General features: G+C 35.0%; 1 protein-coding gene across 2 annotated transcripts in view; it reads left to right on the plus strand.

Moving 5' to 3' along the window:
• NAB1 (NGFI-A binding protein 1) overlaps nt 1-12014 on the plus strand; it is a 54465-nt gene extending 42451 nt beyond the window's left edge. Inside the window, exons 5-8 of one of the 2 annotated variants that reach the window (XM_053665179.1) lie at nt 3307-3396; nt 5257-5416; nt 7555-7671; nt 9490-12014. In XM_053665179.1, coding sequence (XP_053521154.1) covers nt 3307-3396; nt 5257-5416; nt 7555-7671; nt 9490-9578 — 456 coding nt within the window. In that variant the 3' untranslated portion in view covers nt 9579-12014. Of the gene's footprint in view, nt 1-3306; nt 3397-5253; nt 5417-7554; nt 7672-9489 lie in introns of both variants that reach the window. The other variant, XM_037162957.2, reaches the window with a different exon arrangement.
• The last annotated feature ends 9164 nt before the right edge of the window (nt 12015-21178 follow it).

The following is a 21178-nucleotide window of genomic DNA, read 5'->3' on the forward strand; positions in this document are numbered from 1 at the left end:
ATCATTGTAGTTCCCCTGTAGTTTCTGATAGCTCGTTGTGAGCTCTTTGAACTTCGTAATAACCAGTGCTTTGAATTCACTATCTGATAGTTGATTAGCCTCTATTTCATCTAACATTCTTTCTGAAGTTTCTGCTTTTTCTTTCATTTGGGGATTGTTTCTTTGTCTTCCCATTGTTTGAGACTCTTCTTGTTAGTTTCAGCTTCTAAAATTGATCTGTTCTGACTCCCTGGGTTTATGGTATGAACTTCTGTGGTATGATACCTATGAAATTCAGTGGTGCAGACTCCTTCAGGTATCTTGATGTTCTCCATCTCCACCTACTCTCATGCTGGTCGCCTACCACTGCTGAGTGTCCCGGCTCCTGTAGCCGACTCCCCAGCACCCAGGCCCATCGCTATGGCTGCGGCACAGAGGCCGTGTGTGTCCCAGCTCCAGTAGCTGACTCTGCCGCTGTCTGGTGTTTCAGTGTTGGTCACAATCTCTGGTCTTTTAATTTCATAAATGCTGGGTAACCAATGGTTTATTGTGCTGTTTCTCTATAGATCTGCCAGGATTTTCACCCACGAGTACAGGAGCTAGAATCCGCTCCATCCTACTTCATCGCCATCTTCCCAGCATCCCCCAGATTTTATTGTTAAATGACCATTTCCTACTCATCCCCTAAGATATCTGAATGCTGTAAATATCCCTACAATTTATCTATTCATATTTCCCCAGTATTACAGAGATACAGTAAGTAACATAGCATGCTATCTATTTTACTCTGGTTAAATCTGATGGTTTTTAGGAGGACCTTAATAAATATAAGTAGCAAACTTTTAGTGGATAATTTCTCTGTGTTAAAACATCATTCTGAGTGTTTTTTCATGAATTTTTTTGTTTTTGTAAAATGGTTCTATAGTTAGCTGAATACTGTTTTTATCTCCATTTTATAGATGGAGAAACAGACACAGAAAGAGGAAATATTCTGTCCAGTATCACAGCAACTAAGTTGTAGAATTGGATTTTAAACTCACAGAGTTAAACCAGTTGAATTTATGAAAAGCACACTGTAAGAGAAATGCCTCTATTTACTGTTGTCAGTTTCATAAAGGGTGGTATGGTAGCTCTAGGGATTTATGGTTTGAGCACAGGATTGAAAGCCCATGTTTGTAGCTGTAAAATGAGGGAAACCTGGTGTTTTGTGGTGGGGATTAAATGAGATAATATGTGTAATATACAGAACATAGTCAGGAACTGTTACCTTCTAGGTGCCAGAAAAAAGTGATAGCTGCCTTTATTGTTGCTTTCTAAGTCTACTAGCTTACCTTGTTGAACTTTAGAACATAAAGAAGAGTTTGCTAAAGAGAAAGTTGGATTTTTAGGTCTAAGTAAGTCCTTAGGAGAAAAATTAAATGATGTAGATTTATACTGTATATACTTGTATAAAGTTCATTCTAGCTCAGTTCATGATTATTTTCTATACATTCCTTTAAGCCAAGTGTCCTTGATCACATGTAACAGCCTAAAAAGGTGACTATTTTCAGTACTTTAAAAATGCTGACTGTGGGTATTAACCCACCATTAAGCTACTCATGACTGTCTCAGTGTGTCATATTTATTTGCTCTTTTCTCCATTTCATGGCTTTGAATTTAAAAATAGCAAATTATTACTTAGGAAATAAGTTTCAGTAGGTGAAATATTTGAAAACATGATGTTGGTAGGGGGAAGTAATTTTTTTAAAAGACCCTAATGGGGAAAATTTTTGAACCAGTATCTCATATTTCAAAGAACAGAAAAACTGTTATTACATCTTTTTCTGTTGTTATTGTAAGAACTTTGGTTTTTAATGCTTTACCCTTTGGTATAAATATATAGCTTGTCAAACAAGGGGAGAAATGTCTTAGAAGTTAATGGCAATTTCTGTGAGGAATTCTTTAGTAGTTTTCAGTGAAATTACTAAAACCATGCTACCATGATGTTTTCTAGTCATAAATTTCATGTGGAACAGCAAACAGTCACAATTTTTTTTAATGTGAAGAAAGTTGTAGATAGATTGACACTAATATATATAAAGTCTTGTATAAAATAGAAATAATTTAAGTTGGAGGGCTGTCAGGAGTAGAGTGCCCCAAATAGGCTGTGTTTAATACAAGAATTTAGTAGGTATAGGTACATTTACTTAGCAGTTACTACATGGTAAAGGCACCATTTCACTTACTTTATCTATCTCTTTTGGTCCTCACAACAACCCTAATAGATAGGCTTTCTTATCCTTATTTTTCATGAGGAAACTAAAGTTTTAAAAGGCTAAGTTACTCATTCTGTTTCACAAAGCTGCCGAAGTGTGGCAGTGGAACGTGAATGCAGGTCTTTCTAATTCCAAAGCTCCACTGTCTGTCATATGCAAAAGTGAAGGAGAAACAACAAGGCAACATAGAAAAATTCTTCAGAAATTTAGGTTGAGATTACTGGGTAACGCCTTAAAGAAAATTTACTTTGGATCTTTACCATGTTACATATAACAAAATAGATTCCAGATGGGTTAGTGTTAAATTTGAAAAACAAAACAAATAAGAAAATAAAGGCTTAGAAAAACTAGAGGGTAAATTTGAATATTTATCAAATCTCTAAAGCAGAATGCTTTCCTAAATTCTATAGCAATAGAAGAAATCACAAAATAAAATTTTAAAAAATTTTATTATCAAAACAAAAATATAAATTGGCAAAAATTAATAGAACAACAACACCCAGTGCTAGCCAGGAGAACTATTATATATTGTGTGTGGTATAACAAACCGGTTAACGGCCCTTGAAGGAAGTATTTGAAAAACATAAAAATGTTCACCTCTGTGCAGTAATTCTACTGCTAATCACTTGCATTGGATAATCTAAACTATGTGAAATGCTCTTCCCATGAAAGTATTTTTGCAGTATTTTTCAAACCAAAAGTAAGGAAAATAATCTAAATGTCCAATATGAAGGTAGTGATTAAATAGTCAAATCATTAGATGAAATGTTACATGAAATGCTATAGAAGCGTTATTATCAGTGATCATGAATTCTGCCTTTCAGTATAAAACAACGTGGATCTATAGATCCTTTTATCTTTTTCATATATGTTTTTACTGAGGTTACAATAATAGAGTAAGGTAGTTGTACCATAAAAGACTGAAATGAGATATTGACATTAAAATCTTAATCATGATTATTCTAGTAGTAGAATTAAGGTGGTTTTCTTTGCTTTATTTCCTGAGTTGTTGATTATATGTTTATTTTATTTACAAACTCTAAGTAAACAGGACTTATTCTTTGATGTACAGGACGGGTTTCCAGATTTCCAGGACTCTGTGCAGACCCTTTTCCAGCAGGCTAAAACCAAGAGTGAAGAACTCGCTGCTCTTAGTTCACAGGTAATGCAAACCACCAGTTAATATTGCATAATAATATCTGTAGGTTGGAAAATAAATGGCTGCTTAAACTAGCTTCAGTTTTGAGCATCCAAGGAATGAATTTTATATCTGGTTGTTCTTAGAGTGTCATCTGATCCACAGCTGTATCAACAAGACAGCAATAACAACTTGGTTTGAATTGGTTTATGAGCAGAATCTTTTTGAACAGAATCTGATACAGTGATATTTATTCTTTGTAGTTTTGTAGGAAGTAAGATAGCTTCTCTACCAAATAAAATTCAAAAGAAGTAATTTGATACCAAGAAAACAGCCAACATGTTGACCACATCTGTGTGAAATACAACTCTGAAATAGTACAAGTTTTTCATAAAATATTGTCAACTTTATAGCTTTTATTACATCATTTCAATTAGTGTATAATAAAAATTGTTAAATTAATATGTAGCTCTAGGTACATTTGCTGTTATTTCATTGTGTATACTGAAATAAACATTTAAAAAAGTCATTTCTCCAAACATTACCTTTTAGAAAACACTGTAAGTTTTATTCATGTTAATCTTCTCCCTAGTGGCTGCTTTTGGTCAAATTTAGTAGTTCCAAGTTTTGTTTTTTTCATGTTAAGAGGATGAAAAATACATTTCTCACTCAGAAGTATTATTTTGTCAATTAATTAGTAACACATTCAAATGAATTGGAGTTATTGTTTCTTTTGATCTAGTTTATGAGCATTCAGAAAAATAGTATAAGTATAAGCTTTTATCCTATTCTATAAATTAACATTTCACTTAATTGATTTTTTATTGTGAATCAGGTTGATTTGTAAATGACTTTATGTAGCAACTTCCTTGTATTACTCTTTTATGTAGCATGGTAATGATTCATATCTACATTTTGACTATCTGGCAAAATATCACCAATACACTGCTTTGAATACCACATATAAGTAATTTAGAGCAGTACATAAAGAAGGAACTTAAAACACACATGCAGAGATAAATTTATATTTTAGCCAACTAATTGTGTGTTTTAAAACATGTCTTTTTATGATTGGTTGAAAATACTGCCTTTTCATTCCATGATGAAGGTAGAGATCCTAGTGGGCACTGATGTTTTTCTGTATAATTTGCATTGTTTAATGTTTGTGGGACATGTGTTTGTCTTCTTCTGGACAGCCATTTTACACCTTTTCTCCCCCAATATACTGTCATTATATCAGAGTCTGTGTAGTGCCAAATCCTAAAATAAAAATGCGAAGCCTCCCTGTGTGTTAGAAGCAGCTTATAGCAGATGTTGCTGTAGCAATAAGGTGCCTTTTTCAAAAAACTCTTTCATCCCTAACTGGTGTGGCCCAGTGGGTTGGACTTTGTCCTGCAAACTGAAAGGTTGCTGGCTAGATTTCTGGTCAGGGCACATGCCTGGGTTTTGGGCCAGGTCCTTGATTAGGGGCATGTGAGACGCAAACGATCCATGTTTCTCTCACACGTCGATGTCTCTCTCCCTTTCTTTCTCCTTCCCTTCCCCTCTCTCTGAAAATAAATAAATAAAATATTCTTAAAAAATCTTTCAGAGGACTCAGTACTTTGGAAAGCAGAGCTCAAGTTATTTTGCTTTTGAGCTGAAATGGAATTTTCTCTATGGGATTGAGCAAAAGAACTTTTTTCTTTTGCCCAAAATCTAGCATTTTAAGTGATGATATAGACATCTATGCATATTTATGAAATGTGTGTACCGCATGAAGTGTGAACTAATTTTAATGAATCCTAAATATATTTGCTGGAGTCTGAAATTGGCATCTTTAAACCATTAAAAAATCTGGATTGTTTTAGTTACTGATTTTATTTTTGCTTTACTTACTAGCAGCCTGATAAGGTAATGGCAAAGCAGATGGAGTTCCTTTGCACCCAAGCTGGCTACGAGAGACTGCAGCATGCTGAAAGAAGACTATCTGCAGGACTTTACAGGCAAAGCTCAGAAGAGCACAGCCCTAACGGCTTGACTTCGGATAACTCTGATGGACAAGGTGAATCTTGTAGAAAGACCCACTACACCTTTAGAGCCGCTATTGTGTGCGCTTCAAAGAGAAACAAGAATTGCTGACTTTAAAATTGTGACATTTTTAGGAGATGATCTTACAGGTTCGCTATCATATTTAGTTTTCAACTTGTCCCTTTTTCAAAACAGGAAAGAATTCACCCAGCAAATTTAATTTTTAATGTTTTTTTAAAACTTTATCCTTAAATAGTAGCTGGCATATACAGTTGATATGTGTTTTGTAAAGGGTGTGTGGGAATTGGAGGTGTAAATAAATAGTGCATTTGTTCCTGGGTATCGATATAGGGGCTAGAGGATTGGTTTCAGGACCCCCAGCAGATACCAAAATCTGGATGCTTAAGACCCTTATAAAAACAGCATAGTATTTGCATATAACCTCACATGTCTTCCTGTGTACCTCGAATCATCTCTAGATTACTTATAGTACTTAATACAATGTAAATGCTGTACAAATAGTTGTTACACTCTATTTAGGGATAATGACAAAAGAAAAAGTGTTGTACATGTTGAGTACAGGTGCAGTTATCATTGGCCTAACTACATACTACATGTCAGCAACAAAATAACATTTTTCCCAAATATTTTTGATGTGCAGTTGGTCTGCAGATGCAGAACCCATGGATAAGAAGATTGTGCTTACCATTTTTCTCAAAGAAATGGATTCTATGGGAGATCTTTTTAAAAAGATTTTTTAGAAGATCTAAACTTCCTCTTTTTTTAGACTTCAAAAAACAGATTTGTCTGTAAAATTTATAATATTTGATTCCTAAGAGAATATGGTGACTGCTTCTCAAAGTATTACAACCAAGCACAGAAGTTTTAAGAGACAGTATAAGAAGGGAAAGACCTGAAGAAATTTTGTCTACTTTCAGGCTTCACATTGTCCAGCAGTCCCTGTGAAAATATTTTGGTACTGTGCTCTTTGGAAATTGTCCTCTTAAACTCTTAGGTTTAGAAACTATGATTTATGAATGTTTTTACTATTTTAAAATTTATTTCATTTTTTTCTTTATTCACACATGAAGAAAATCTCAAGTCATTGTCATTCACTCACTCTACAATTTTTTTTAGTACCTCCTATGTGCCGGGCATGCTTCTAGGCACTGAAGATGCAGCAGTGAACAAGATAATATCCCTGCTCACCCGGAGGTCATACTCTAGTGCAGGGAGATGTGCACTGTATAACTATAGAAATAGATCCTGTAGTTTCAAATATCAATAAGTGTTGAAGAAAACCTAGTTTTGTAGGACCTTTTTAATGTATTATTCTTATACTTTCTAGAGCGTGGTTACTGTTGTCAGAAAAATAAGATCTCTTTTTAAGTAAGCATGCCATATTAAGCATTCACCAACTGTAGAGTAAAATATTATACATGTCAGCAGACCAGACTACTGGAGGAGAACATTCTTCCTTTCTCAAACGTTACAGAAACTTTTTAGTTGAGGTTTTGTTTAACTTGTTCAGTTATCCTTGATAGTTGAGACTTAACAGTTAAGAAGCAAAAGCATTAATGAAAGATTTTGATGACTAATTTGTAACACCAGGATAATTCAGTGTGGGGGGCAATTTGCTAAGTGTGATGGATTTAGGTTTATGACAGAATGTACTTTGGTATTTAAAGCATTTTTACCATATCTGTGATAATTCTATTTTTTCATAGATTTACAATAGGTCTTGTTATTGTTTTTAATAATAGGCAATTGGCTTGAAGCCGTCTCTGTTCCTCTAGTATTTGTTATTATGTGCTTAATGACATACCTTGGCAAAATGGTTGCACCAGTGAAAAAATGCCTTATGGAGGGGATGTATTATATGCCGAAGTTGGAGTGCTTACTCAAAATCTCAGTGTTTTGTTTAGTTTATGGATAGCTCTTAAAAATGCCCTGGCAGGATTGTAAACCTTGGGGCTATCATGAATTGCCATTTACCTCCTATATTATTTCATAAAATATTTCTCCAATTATTACTCAAATTCTGCAGTGCCTATTGATTTTTCTTACTACTCTCTTAAGAAGTGTTTAGGCAATTTGTGGAAATAATTTTAAAGAAAAACCATGGTGTGTTTTTAATAGTATTCATACTGCTTTTCCTCCCCTTTTCATTAGGAGAAAGACCTTTGAATCTCCGAATGCCTAATATACAGAACAGACAACCCCGTCATTTTGTGGTGGATGGGGAGCTGAACAGACTTTACTCCAGCGAGGCCAAGTCCCACTCATCAGGTGAGAATGTGGGATATGACTAGAGAGAGGAAAACTTGAATAAAGCATCTTTAAGTTCTGTTCTTCCTCCCACTGTTTCCTCCCACCCCCAAGAAAGGTCATTACTAACAGTGATGTCACTGGTCAGTTTTCCTCCCCTTGGAAGAAACAATAGATTGGCATAGTAATAACTGGTCTTTTTGAGAACCTGGTATTCCCAAGAATTGACAGGGAAAAATCTCAGGAAGGTTGAGATTATTTTGATTAGCTCTTCATGAATGGTGACTTTCATACAAAATTTTAAACCAAATAAGAAATGGATGGTTAGAGTTATGTAACTGTCTCTTTTTCTAGCCTTTCATAACTTGTAATTGATGGATTACATGTTTGCTCTCATGCTAAGAAACCCTTGTATTTCAAAATCTAAATATTTCATGCATATGCATTTTGGAGATGATATTCATAGTTGAGAAGTTAACCGAACTCCATAAAAGTATAAGTTGTTCCTTATTATAGTTAGATATTTACATATTTTTACCCAAGTAAAATGAGTTAGGTTAGACAAAGTTAAATTGTTAGAGACCAAAACCATTTGAAAGAATCTGGTATCATTCAGTCTTTAAGTTAAAATAAAATTAGGAGTCACTTAAAGTCAGTTGCTTCTTCTGTAAAATAGAAATAATTTCACCTTCATAGTGTAGTGACGAGGATTAGACAAGATAATGTATATGAATTGTCTGGCTGTTAGGAATTCAGTAAGTTGATAACTACTATTTTTATTACTCTTCTTTGCTGAATTTAAAATTCATGTTTGTATATAGAGAGTAAATTTATAAATTGAACTGCTTACTTTCAGATAAGATATTAGTATTGGTTACCTTTCTAGAATGTTTTTCAAAGTGCACGCGCGCACGTGTGTGTGTATGTCCCCCAGCACTAGTACCTCACATAAATATGACATTTTATTGTCATTTGGTAGTGTTTGTATGAGATTGAAATAACTATATAGGCACAACTTCAAGCAATGATTTCTTACAAAGTAGAGTTTTCATTCTTTTATTCCTCTTTCTCACACCTTAATGTTTCATAGCTAGAGAAACTTTTAAAAATAGTTCTGACCCTGGCTGGTATAGCTCAGTGGGTTGAATGCTGGCTGTGAACCAGAGGGTTGCCAGTTCAACTCCCAGACAGGACACATGCCTGGGTTGCGGGCTGGACCCCCAGTATGGGGTGAGTGAGAGGCAACCACACATTGTTGTTCAACCACACATTGATGTTTCTCTCCCTCTTTTTCTCCTCCTCTTCCCCTCTCTCTAATGATAAATAAATAAAATCTTTTAAAAAAAGTTCCATGTTTAAACATGGAAGATGTTTTTCTATGTTGTTTTCTTTGTTGGTCATAAATATTTTGACTAGTAACTTTGTTGTATATCAGTGACTGGTTTTATTTTATATATGTTATTTATCATATTGGACCAAGCATTAAATAAAAATATGTTCTATGTGCTAAGTACTTTATGTACATTTCATGATGTAACTCACACCGCCCTATAGAGATACTATCCCCAGTTTATAGATGAAGACACTAATGCTTAGAGAGGTGTGTAAATTGCCCAGAGACAGATACAGCTAGTAGTTGGCAGAGCTGGAATTTAAATAGAGAATCCAAGCTCTTAACCACAACTCTGTAAAGTTTTTATGTGGCATTGCAGAATTATGAATAATTGATACTATTTGCCGTAGAGTTTGGGAGTTTGTTTTGTAAGTTTGTTTGAGTTTGTATTTTGTGATCCACTGATTTAAAGTATCAATACACTTTGTGTTTCTATTTTTATGCAGAGAGCCTTGGGATTTTAAAAGACTACCCTCACTCAGCTTTTACTTTAGAAAAGAAAGTCATTAAAACAGAGCCTGAAGATTCAAGATAGCTGTGATTTTCGCCCTGTTCTTTGGAAATGGCATCAGTTTTAAGGATAATGCTCCATCATAGAAATAAGCCTTAATAACCAGTGTTGCCTCATTCAGCTCCAACAGATTTCATAGCCAAAGCATAAGGACTAATACAGTGGTCTGTGGAAACCAGGAAGAGAGAACAAGAGCCACAAAGGAAAAAAATCTAAAGAATGTTGTAACAAAAATATTGATCCATTCACATTCCTGTGTAAGTCATTTTATGTGGAAAGGCTTACAAATTAATATTGTAAGCATCTATTATTTAAGAATGTACAATGTGTTTGTGTAATTTATAGAAGTAAAATCTAGATGTTAAGACCTGTTTGGTCCAGTAGATATGGATAGTTTATTTTACTTGAAATTTCATTGTCTACTTTAAGTGTATTTAGCATAAGTATTATTATATATGTCAGAGTTTAGAATCTTTGCAGTCATAAAAAAGAAAGTTTAAGTAATGTAGTTATTGGCAAGGTTGCAAGTGACTTTGGAAGAACAGAATTTAGCAAACACTCAGTTTAAAACAAGGAAAATTTAGTGGATTTAATACTTGATGAAATTGATTTTGTTTAATAGGAAATGTGTCCTTTATAGTAGTAAAATGTTCTTTTAACTGGCTTAATCAGGTATATGTACCCAATTAGTAAATATTGGAGTAAAGTTGGAAAGGTGAGAAACACAGTAGAAAATCTTTCATACTTAGTTGACCCAGATTGCATTATATGATAGCTACTAAAGATATAACAAAAATAAGGAGCTATTACTCAAAGAACTTGAAACAAGTGGACTGATGTGTAAAAGCCTTGACTTAAACATTGCCATTTCAGAATGTGTTAAGTAGATTAAGATATAGTAAGTTAACCCTAAATGTGATAAAGATGGTGACTGTTAACAAAGACTGTAATATATAATAAAGTAAATACCGTTTTATATCCAGAAATTCTTCTCTACATTCTGGAAACAGAGAAACTAAATTGCTCTCCCCCGGGAATGTCTTCCCACCCAAACCTTCACAAGTGTGGACAATCACTACATCCGCATTTGCAGGCATATTTCCATGGTGGTTTACTTGACATATATTCTTTATTTATTTTTTAATTTCCTTTTTGTACACCTTTCAGATTTGTGAATGCAGATTTTTTAAAATTTGATTTTCACTTGAAAATACATTTTAATTCCCCCTATTTAATGGGCTGTGTGCATATATGTGGGGGTGTGCTTAAATGTTAATAGCGTACATGCATACTTATGAGAATTTCACACATTAGAATACATAGTAAGAAAATAAAATGCTATTAGCAACTTGTATTTTTTCTGTTGGTTTAAGAGAAGATATTTACAGCTTTACCTACTTCCTCCAGACTCATCTAAGCCCAGATGTTGCTGAAAAGAGCATATTGACTTGGAATATGTGGGGGTTTTTTGTTCTCAGTTCTGCTCTAGGTCATAACTGTTTAAAAATATTAAGTCATAATTGTTATACTAAAATTCATCAGCCAAATGTTAGATGAAATGTCTGTACTGTAGTCTCTAATCACTGTCACATATATAAGTGCTTTTTCATTTTGGTTTGTAGAATAGCTTTACAATAGAAATACCAGTAAACAATATCTATACTGTTACAAGGCTTTTTTTCCCTTCCTACATGTTTTAACTGTACCATAGTGTTTTGCCCCCAGAGAAGCTTTTTATGGATCTTGCAACTTTGTTGCTAGCTTGAGGTTGATTATTGTGGTTGTATTGTTCAATGTGTGTAGAAATAGTATGAATGTGATTTAAATAGATTGTTCAGTTTTTAATATTAGCCATAGAACTGGTTAGTATCTCAGTAGTTTCATGAAACGTTTCCTGTATTCTAATCTATTTTGAGAAATTTTGTGGGTTTTTTAGAATTGTGTCTTATAGTTCAAGTTTGGAAATTTTAATAAGCAACAATTTTTAAAGATGCTATAATTGTCCAAGTAATATTTATCCATCTTTTATGGCCCCACAAACTGCATCTTTAAATCTATAAATGTTTCCTTAAGCATCATACTTTTCTGCTCTTTCAAGCTTAGTGGTAAGAGGGAAGCACAAGAATTTCAGTAGAATACAGTTTTTATTTTGTAAACACTAATGTATTAAATTTACTATACATGGAAGCAAATAATATATATTTTTATTTGAATTGTATATATGAATTGGATGTTATAACAGGTTGATTTTTTTCATTGTGTTAGAGGTATTTTCACTGAACAAGGTCAATTGGTTACCTCAGTATTACAGCCAATATAGTACAAGGGACCATTTCTCCCTCAGTCCGTGTTGTATTTTATTACGTGAAGTCTGCGTTTCTGTGACTCTTAAAGCTGTTGGTGAGGTGGGATGAGTGCACTTGCTTCCTGTGGCAATAAAGATTTTCTGTGCCTCACACATTTATGTTTATAGAACTTTCTACATGTAGCACTTTCCACAGACCTGCTGATATCACCTGATATTAGCTACTTTGCCTCCCTCTTTGAGTACTTCATCTGGGCTTGGGATTTAGGGGCCAAAGGCTTATGTCTTAAGTCAAGACTAAATATTATTGCCAGCTCTCTTCATACCTAGAAAGATACTTGGCAAACAAGTACTCAGTGGATTCTGGTCTATCAGAAAGAGTTTAGTTTGTTCTAACAAGAAATTCACAAAGACATTGTAAAAACTATATCTAACCAACTAAGTATTTAATAAATAAAAGGAATGTTGGGATTTAACATTCATAGTATACTAATTTGTTTAAGGTGTTCATGTGATTTGGCTTTTGTATATTAAGTTAATTATATGAAATTGAACTCACCTGTCACAGAAAATTAACAAAAGCTTTGTGACAAAGTTTTTTTTCCCTCACTTGAGAACATTCTTACTGATTTTTGGAGAGAGGGAGAGACATTGACAGGTTGCCTTTCATATGTGTGTACATTCTACAACTGGGCTGAACCTGCAACCTAGGCATGTTCCCTGATTGGGAATCGAACCTGTGATCTTTTGGCTTATGGGTCGATGATCCAACCAGCTGAGCTACACTGGCCAGGGCTGCACTAAAGTTTTAGCTGATGAGCTTAGAAGATTCATGAAGAGCTTCAATGTGTCAAGCACTGTGCTAGTTGATGTGGTTAGGGTGAAGGCCACAGAAGAAATACAACATGATCCTTTCCCTTCGGGAACCCAATACCTAGTTGAAATGATACGAATACCACTCAGATAAAAATACAAGTTTTTGTGTGTTACACACTTGAGATGAATAAGGAGCTGACATTTAAGTGCATTCAATGTCACAGGTGAAAGAAAGCCCGTTTAGTGAGTGTGACTCAGAAGAGACTGACCGGGACTGAAATACTTAACAGAAAGCAGAAGGATGTGATATAAAGCCATAGTGGTTACATTCCACAGCTAGGCTGAACCTGCAACCTGGGCATCTGCCCTGATTGGGAATCGGGGTGTTTCACTTTGAGGCCAGTTTGTAAAGAAAATAATTACCATTTTATTTTGAAGCTGAATGCCAGTTAGATCTTCTTCGTAGTAATTCTTTTGATAGTCCATGGAATAGGTCAAAAGACAGGAGAAAAAAATGGGCTTTTTCCTGTTCTTAATCAGTAAAACCACTTGGGTAAAAGCTTTAGAATTTAGTGATTACACAGCTACTAGTAGCTAGTATATCTTTACAATTATAGTTGATGGTATTTAAGACTTAAAACCTAAGTACACATGCATGGAATTTCCTAAGACGGTTTGCTATTGACACAATACCTATTTTGTTTAATACTTCACTGAATCTTCAAAAGAAAATGAACCAAGGTATTAACCTAATGAAACTAGGAAGTCTGTCTCTTACGGGAAATGAATTCAGTTAGTTTAGGACTGAGCAAATGTTCTGTGTTTGTTACAGTTTGAAATATATGACCAAATATGGTAGCTGCTATTTAAATAAAAACCACCTTATGGTCCAGCTGTGTGCATGGGTGGTGTTTCAGGGAATCCAAGTTTGTTTATTCGTTATTATGTGTGGGTGTCCTCATAAGTGAAATTCTCAAGTGGGCCTACAAAGTTAATGAAAAAATGATCTGAAGTCCAGAAACCTTGCTATTAACTATAGGACCCTGCAAGATGATTCTTATTTTACATAGAAGTGATCAAAAGCTAAATGGGTGGGCTACGGGTTTTTAATTCATTTTTTGAGTATGCAACAAACAGTTGCATTCTTAAAACCTCTTCTCTAGCATCTGTTCCTACTGACCTGTGAAAATTAAAATTTAAAAAAACCCTCAAAGGTGTTTTTTTATTTTTTTTGTTCAGAAAAAGATAGAAATTTACTTTCTAAGTTCAACTTACAAATCTTTGTAAGTTTAGCAAATTTTATCCGCTTTTATGGGAACTGAATAATGATTGGTTCCATTTACAAAATTGGTTAATTAAACTCCTTTATTTTTTCATATTCCTGTGTTTTAAGAGCCAAATTTTTTTTCATTAAAACATCCTGTTGAGTTCTGGGTCTCCTAGTTTTGTCTACTTGGTCACAATTTCCAGGGTTATTTGATAGCTAAATAATCTGCTTACAAGGTATCACTTCAATATTGTTAAAGGTCTAGTCTTTACCAGTTCCTCAATTAAAGAAAATCAGATGACATTTTTGTAACAATTGGATAAAACTCTCAAACAAGGAACATTGGAAATGAATCACATAAAGTACTAATCTTAGTTTTATCTCAACAGCCATATGAGATGTTTAGTTATGATCTTTCTTTGTTTTATTGCCTGATTCAAAACACCTCAGTGAGAAAGTGTGTTTAATTTTTTTATTATACACTTGCTGTCTATAAGTTTTTCAATGTCATATTTCAAAAGAATTGACTTCACAGTCTCAGAGAAATGGAGTTAAGCGAATGCTGCCATCAAATAATGTTGCAAAATGCAGATTTAGGTACATTTCTCTCTCGAGGTGGTGCTGCCACACAAATGTTAAAATCAACCCAAGTATTTTTCTCATCGCCAGATTTTGTGAATTTCCTGGTAATCTAAACAATTTGGTCATAAACCCAAGCAAATTTTGCTGTGGGTGAGGAGCAGTGACGGTGTAAGTTAGATTGTGCTTCATATTTACACATTCTGAAACCTTATGAGTCATCTGTGCATTGGAAGTTTGCACCTCATAAATTTATGTTGAAGTACCATGTTCAACACCTACACACAATCCTAAACGAGTAAGGCCATCCCCTTATAACTGTCATAGACAACCTCTGCTGACAGGTCACTCGGGCTCAAGTATGTAGGAAGATGTTTAAGTAGTGCGTACGTAGGTGGAATCTTACCGGTAACTGGCTCAGCAGAAGCATTTTATAATTTTCTGAGACTACCTACCAGCCCCAACTGTGAACTGTTAAACCAAACATCTGTGGCCTAGCCCCACACCCTGCTATTTATTGTCCTTCCCAGAAGACAAAGTGATTTGTTTGGTACTATATTCTTATGCTATAAGCCCTCCAGATCTCATCATTTTAGTTATGTTTCAAAAAAAAGTACAGTGGACCCTTGAATAACATGAGTTTGAACTATTGGGGCCCACTTGTACACAGATTTTTTTCCCAATAAACTCTGTAAGTGTATTTTATGATTTTACTAACATTTTTCCTCTAGCTTACCTTATTGTAAGAACATAGTATATAATTCATGTAACACAAAATATGTGTTAATCAACTGTATGTTATCAGTTAAGGCTTCCAGTTAACAGTCAGCTATTAGTAGTTAAGTTTTTGAAGAGTCAAAAGTTATATGTGGATTTTTGACTATGGGGGTTGGCACCCCAAAACCCCATGTTCGAGGTCTGTTCATGCTTTTCACCCTTAGGTCCCTGGCAGCACAATGTTGGGATGTCTTCCACCAACAGTTAAAATGGACTAGATTATCCTTTTCCTCTCTGATTTCAGCCAGTTATTCTATCATCAGAAAGAATATACCCAATATATTGAATGAATTACTTTTGCATTTATTGGCTAACTCAAATTAGACCACATCTTTCTGATTTTATTAATGAGAAGACAAAACAGCTCATATAATAGATGTAGCGAGGTACTTTGTGTAATTAAAAGGCAATTTATTCTTTTAAAAAATTAGCATTTCAAAGTGAAATAATTTTGAGGCTATCTAATTTATTCAAAGAATAAAAATATATTTAAAAGAAAAGAGAAGGATCTCATTTCCCAAGACTTTAAACACAGTTTATGATAGTTAAAAGGAGAAATAAGTCACCCTCTTCTATTTTTCCCTTATTAAAAAGACAAGAACTAATTCTTTGTAAAGCAAATGATCTCAAACTCAGGCTTAATTTCTTTTTTTTTTAAGATTTTAAAATTTATTTGTAGAGAGAAAGGAAGGGAAGGAGAAAGAGGGAGAGAAACATCAGTGCGAGATTGGTTGCTTGAACACACCTCAACCAGGGAATCAAGCCAGTGACCTTTCACTTCCTGGGAAGATGCCCAACCAACTGAGCCACAGAAGACAGGGTGAACTGAAGTTTATACTCTTAATCTAGTAGTAATTGTAGGAGTGCTATATATCAAACTCACCATTGCCTAGCACTGCACCAACTGCTATGCATTTCATTCTCTCTGCAACTCCAGAAGTTAATTATCAACCCCATTTTGCAGGTGAGAGCACGGAGGTCTTAAGTTAGGTACCAAGTTATCATACAGCTAATAAGTATAATAGGAATGAGCCAGTCCACTTGTTTGATACCAAAGTCCACTTGCACCCTATCCTGTCAAATTTCCTTTGAACCCAGTGGCCTGCAATGTGTAAACATTTTACACTTTAACACAGTTAACTCTTTAAAATGCAGATAAATCCTAACCATACATGTGAAAACAACTAGACTACATATGAGTATTCATCAGCTGGTAAGTTGTTAGTGGTATGTAGATTGCAGCAGAAGCTTCCTGAAGGAAGTAAATATCAAGCCATTCTAAAGGCAGGTCTTCAAGCAGAGAAGTGAAAGGATGTACTGCTTTGGGACTAGCACATATGAAAAACCCAGGTAAGACAACAGAAAAATCACCCTTAGGAACCACAGGGAAATTTAATGGACCAGAGTAGAGAATTCAAATAAGTAATTAAGATGAAACATCCAAGAAACAATGCCCACTAAATAAAATCTTTTGAAACTCATAGAGTTCTCATTTCATTTGGGAAGCAATTAAAAGCTTTTGAGGAGGGGAGTGAAACAGTCCAAAAATGTTTGGAACATAAGGACAAAGTAGTACAAATTATCAACAAACAGCAAGGGCTAATGAGGATGTGAAGAAAGAGGGAACACTTTTGCACTGTTGGTGGGAATGCAGATTGGTGCAGCCACTGTGGAAAGCAGTACGGAGTTACCTCAAAAAATTAAAAATGGAACTGCCTTTTGACCCAATGATCCCACTTCTGGAAATATATACAAAGGAACCCAAAACACTAATTTGAAAGAACATAAGCACCCCTATGTCATAGCACCATTATTTCTAATTGCCAACATATGGAAGCAGTCCAAGTGTCCATCAGTAGATAAATGGATAAAACAACTATGGAACATTTACACAATGGCATACTACTACTCAGTCATAAAAAAGAATAAAAATTCACCCTTTGTGGCAGTATGCTAAGTAAAATAAGCCAGTCAGAGAAAGATAAATACCATATGATTTCACTCAAATGTGGAATCTAAGGAACAAAGTGAACAAACAAAATAGAGACAGACTCATAGAAAACAGGTAACAGCTAGTGGGGAGGGCCAAGGAAGAAGCAGCATAAAAGCACTGACAGCTTTAGAAATAATAAAAATCAAATGTAGTTATTGTACTTTGTTTCTTAAATTGAGGGTCTTTAAGATAAAGAAATTATGTGTTGTTAAAATATTTTTTAAATCAAGGGTTTTCTAATACAAAAAATGATAATCATTAACATTTTTAAAGCTCACTTAAGGATCAGGCGACCATAGAACAAATTAAAGTATAATTCCTGAACTTGAACCATAAAACAGACAACATTCTTCTGAACAAATGCAAAGAATTAGAGAAAGAATTACCAACTGTACCCATCACTCAGACCTATTCTCTGCCTTCACTCAAGGGTGTGAATACAGTCAATGGGTATCTTTGCAGGCCATCTTGGAGGCTGCCTTCCACAGTGAGTGGGGAACATGAGCTCTGTTTGATGTGTTGAGTTTGAGAGGTCTTCATTTCATCTTAGTGGAGCTATGTAGGATTTCCTTGGAAACAAAAGCCTGGAGCTCATAGGTTTGGGAGTTACTGGTTTTCATCAACCAATAACGCCATGGGAATGAATGAGAATGGTTAAAAATAGAGGATAATTAAAGATAGCCTCCTGGAGAATATTAACTTATATAGAGCATGTGAAATGACAACAGCCACCAAATCTACTAAGAAAGGGCAGTTAGAGAGGTCGGAGAGGAAAAGAGACATCCTGGAAGCCACTAAGTAGAGGTCGTCAGTAAGGTCAGATTAGATAAGGGTCCAGTGAGATGAGAATAGGCTGTTGGATTAGATAGTAAGGAGGTCATTGTTAACCTTTAAGAGAGTGCTACCAAACACATTAACTGGGAAGACTAATTAGTGTGCTTTTAATATGCAACTTAGTAAAGTAAAACACAACATGCTGATTGAATAGAGTATGAAAATTAGTAATGGATCTGGTATAAGCCATCTCTTATTCAAATCAAAGAGTTGTTTCTTTCTTCATAAATATCACATCCCTTGTTCATCATAGAAGGTTAAATAGCTTTACTTACTGCCCTGTATTGTAAAACACAGGGTCTGGCAGGAGTAACACCTGCTTGAGTGTGGTTGGTAGGGTAATAATATGGATGTAATAAATCATAGTTTTGATTTGAACATTTCACCTAAAATGTCATATGGTATGCTTGAGTGTGATATTTTTATGTACAGAATTACATGCTTATGATTTTGTAATAAAAAGGGGGTGTTATTTATGCTGGTCCCTGTATTAATGATTCTTGACCCATGATTCGAGGCCACCATCAAAAACATAGGCTGTTTACAGTAACCTTGTTTTCTTTGTTTTAAAACCCTTGATTTATTTGATCACTTCTAATTTGCCATTTCATGGCTTCAAAAATAGCAAAAATCAAGAACAAAGAGAATGTTTTAAATAAAACAATAACAATTTACCAATGAATATGTTTTCTAAAAGATCTGAAATATATTTTAACCTCTAAATTGTACTTGTTTTCTTCATGCTATGGGAAGGGCAGTTATGATTAGAACACTCTTGTAGCTGTGGTTCCCCTAAAACTACTCTCCCTAATCTCACAGAAATGATGAATTTTGATGACTTTTGATGACTTTAATTTCGTGAAAATAAACTTGATACATCTGTTCTTTGCTTCTGCCACCAAGGGAGTGAATGTACATAGCCTAAAAGGAAAATGCGCCCTGGCAGTTTGGGAAGACAGGACCTACCCAAACTCAACAAATGTAGGAATTGGGAGTAAACAGCTATAAAAATTAAAATTTTAGTTGCCTACAATTCTTGAGCTAAAGTACAAGGTAGTTAACTTTTATAAAATACCTCCAAGTTAAGGAAATTAAGCTAATTAGCCTCTTCGTAATCTGCTGTTTTTAACTTCATAAAAGTAGCTTTTAAAATGCACTTCATTCTGTCAAAACCTCTCACAAGATGTCCATTTTATGTTTGTTTGTCTGCAGACGGAATTCAAATGAGGTAAATGTTACCACATGGTCTGTGACACACACACACAGATGGAAGGATCTACGGAAACTTTTCTATTGAAAGAGTGTAGAATGTTGAGATTACCTGCTCAAGTCCCAAAATGAACGCAGGCCCAGCTGTGAAGGGACTTGTTAATGGTCTCACAGCCAGTAAGGGACAGAGCCAGGGTGAGACCCCCAGGTCCCTCTCTCCCTAGCCCAATGCACCACCCCACCTCACCACTAGGTGAGATTTTTTTATTACATCCCCAAACAATTAGTGGTTAGGGAAAATTCAGGCAAAATGACTTTGAGTCCTGGCTCATCTACCATTTATTTGGCTGCCATCATCAAATCACTTGGTATCTCCAGGCCTATAGCTGCATGCCCCTTATCCAGAGAAGTATACCCTGGTAGTTCAAAGGTATATGCTATAGATCCAAAGACCAGCGGTCAAAAAGCCCCAGTTTTATAACTGGTTTTATCTTCAAGTATGAGACTTCTAAGCAAGTCATTAAAGCTTTTTGACCTTCAGTTTTCTCACTTGTAAAATGTCGATCTTGAGATGATCCCCAAATCCCAGGATGACGGTGGAATTACAGCATGTAAAAGACGCAAAGCTGCTCTAAAATAGTCACAGACTTTTGTGAGCTATGGATACGACCTTACCAAATTGCATGAGTATCCCCAAGAATCATGAACTTATTTTTACAATGTTTAAGTTATGGCTAATAGTTGCTGTGAAAGAAATGCTTGGAATCTGCTGTTTTTCTTCCCATTAATGAACATGCTTTACTTACTCATTACAATCCTACTCACAAAAAATAAAAGGGCTTTTATTTGAGCACCCAGGAGGTGCTGTCCTGCAGCAAAAGAACATTGGATAAGGTTCAGGACACCTGGATTCCAGTCTTAATGTGTGACTTACTGGGTCACATCTTTGCTGTGCCTTAATGTCCTCCTGTGTACAAGAGGTTGGGCTTTCACTGATGGTTAAGCTTTTGTGCCCTGTGCCATTCTGATAATCTGATAAAGTCCATCAATCCTCTCTTCATAATACACACAGGCCTGAACTTCTGCATACACTTCAGTGGACTCACAGTCTCACCCAATAGAAAGTGGACTCCCGGTTAAGAAGCTCTAACCTCATTGATCTCTTCTAGCTTTAATCATCTAGGAAAAACTTCAACCAAGCTGTCTATATCTGTTTTGGACAAAGATGGCACTCCATTTTCAGTTAGTTTTTTCATTCGTTAGTGTTCAATCTGAACTCTACAGATGGTAGTGACTTTCTGACACAGTGTCACCCCACGAATAGTTCAAATTTGTGAGCAAAGAATCTGATGTTCTCAATGTTATTTAAAATGAGAACTCTAAATATGTCATCCATATCTTAGGCATAGATAATTTTTAACTCTCACATCTAGGCCTGCAGCTAAAATAAAACAGCATTTTGTAAAACAAATTCTTAAACCACTGTTCATATTAAAAAACAAATTTAAAAAATTGAAACACTTTTCTTCGCTTGGAAATATACATGGAAAGAAAAAAATAAACTTGGATTATGTTCTTTTGCTCTGATGTTACCTGTTTTGAGAATCAGGTGAGTGGGTGACAAGCTACGTACTCTATGGATTGTGTAGTGACCCACCCCTGCAGTGAGCTCTTGGTTGACTGGATTAGAGCCCATTCAAATCAGTTTAAGCACATAGGGAAGTATTTTGGAAGAATACAAAAATATCTCCCGGGTAGGAATTCCTACCCAGGGTAGGAATTAGCATAGCTGCAGCTAGAACTGGAAGCCCAGGACACTGAGAATTCAGAAGCAAAGACTCTTC

Source organism: Artibeus jamaicensis, unplaced genomic scaffold (assembly GCF_021234435.1).
Source record: "Artibeus jamaicensis isolate MK-2021 breed Jamaican fruit bat unplaced genomic scaffold, CSHL_Jam_final contig_391, whole genome shotgun sequence".
In the NCBI taxonomy this organism is placed as follows: Eukaryota; Metazoa; Chordata; class Mammalia; order Chiroptera; family Phyllostomidae; genus Artibeus; species Artibeus jamaicensis.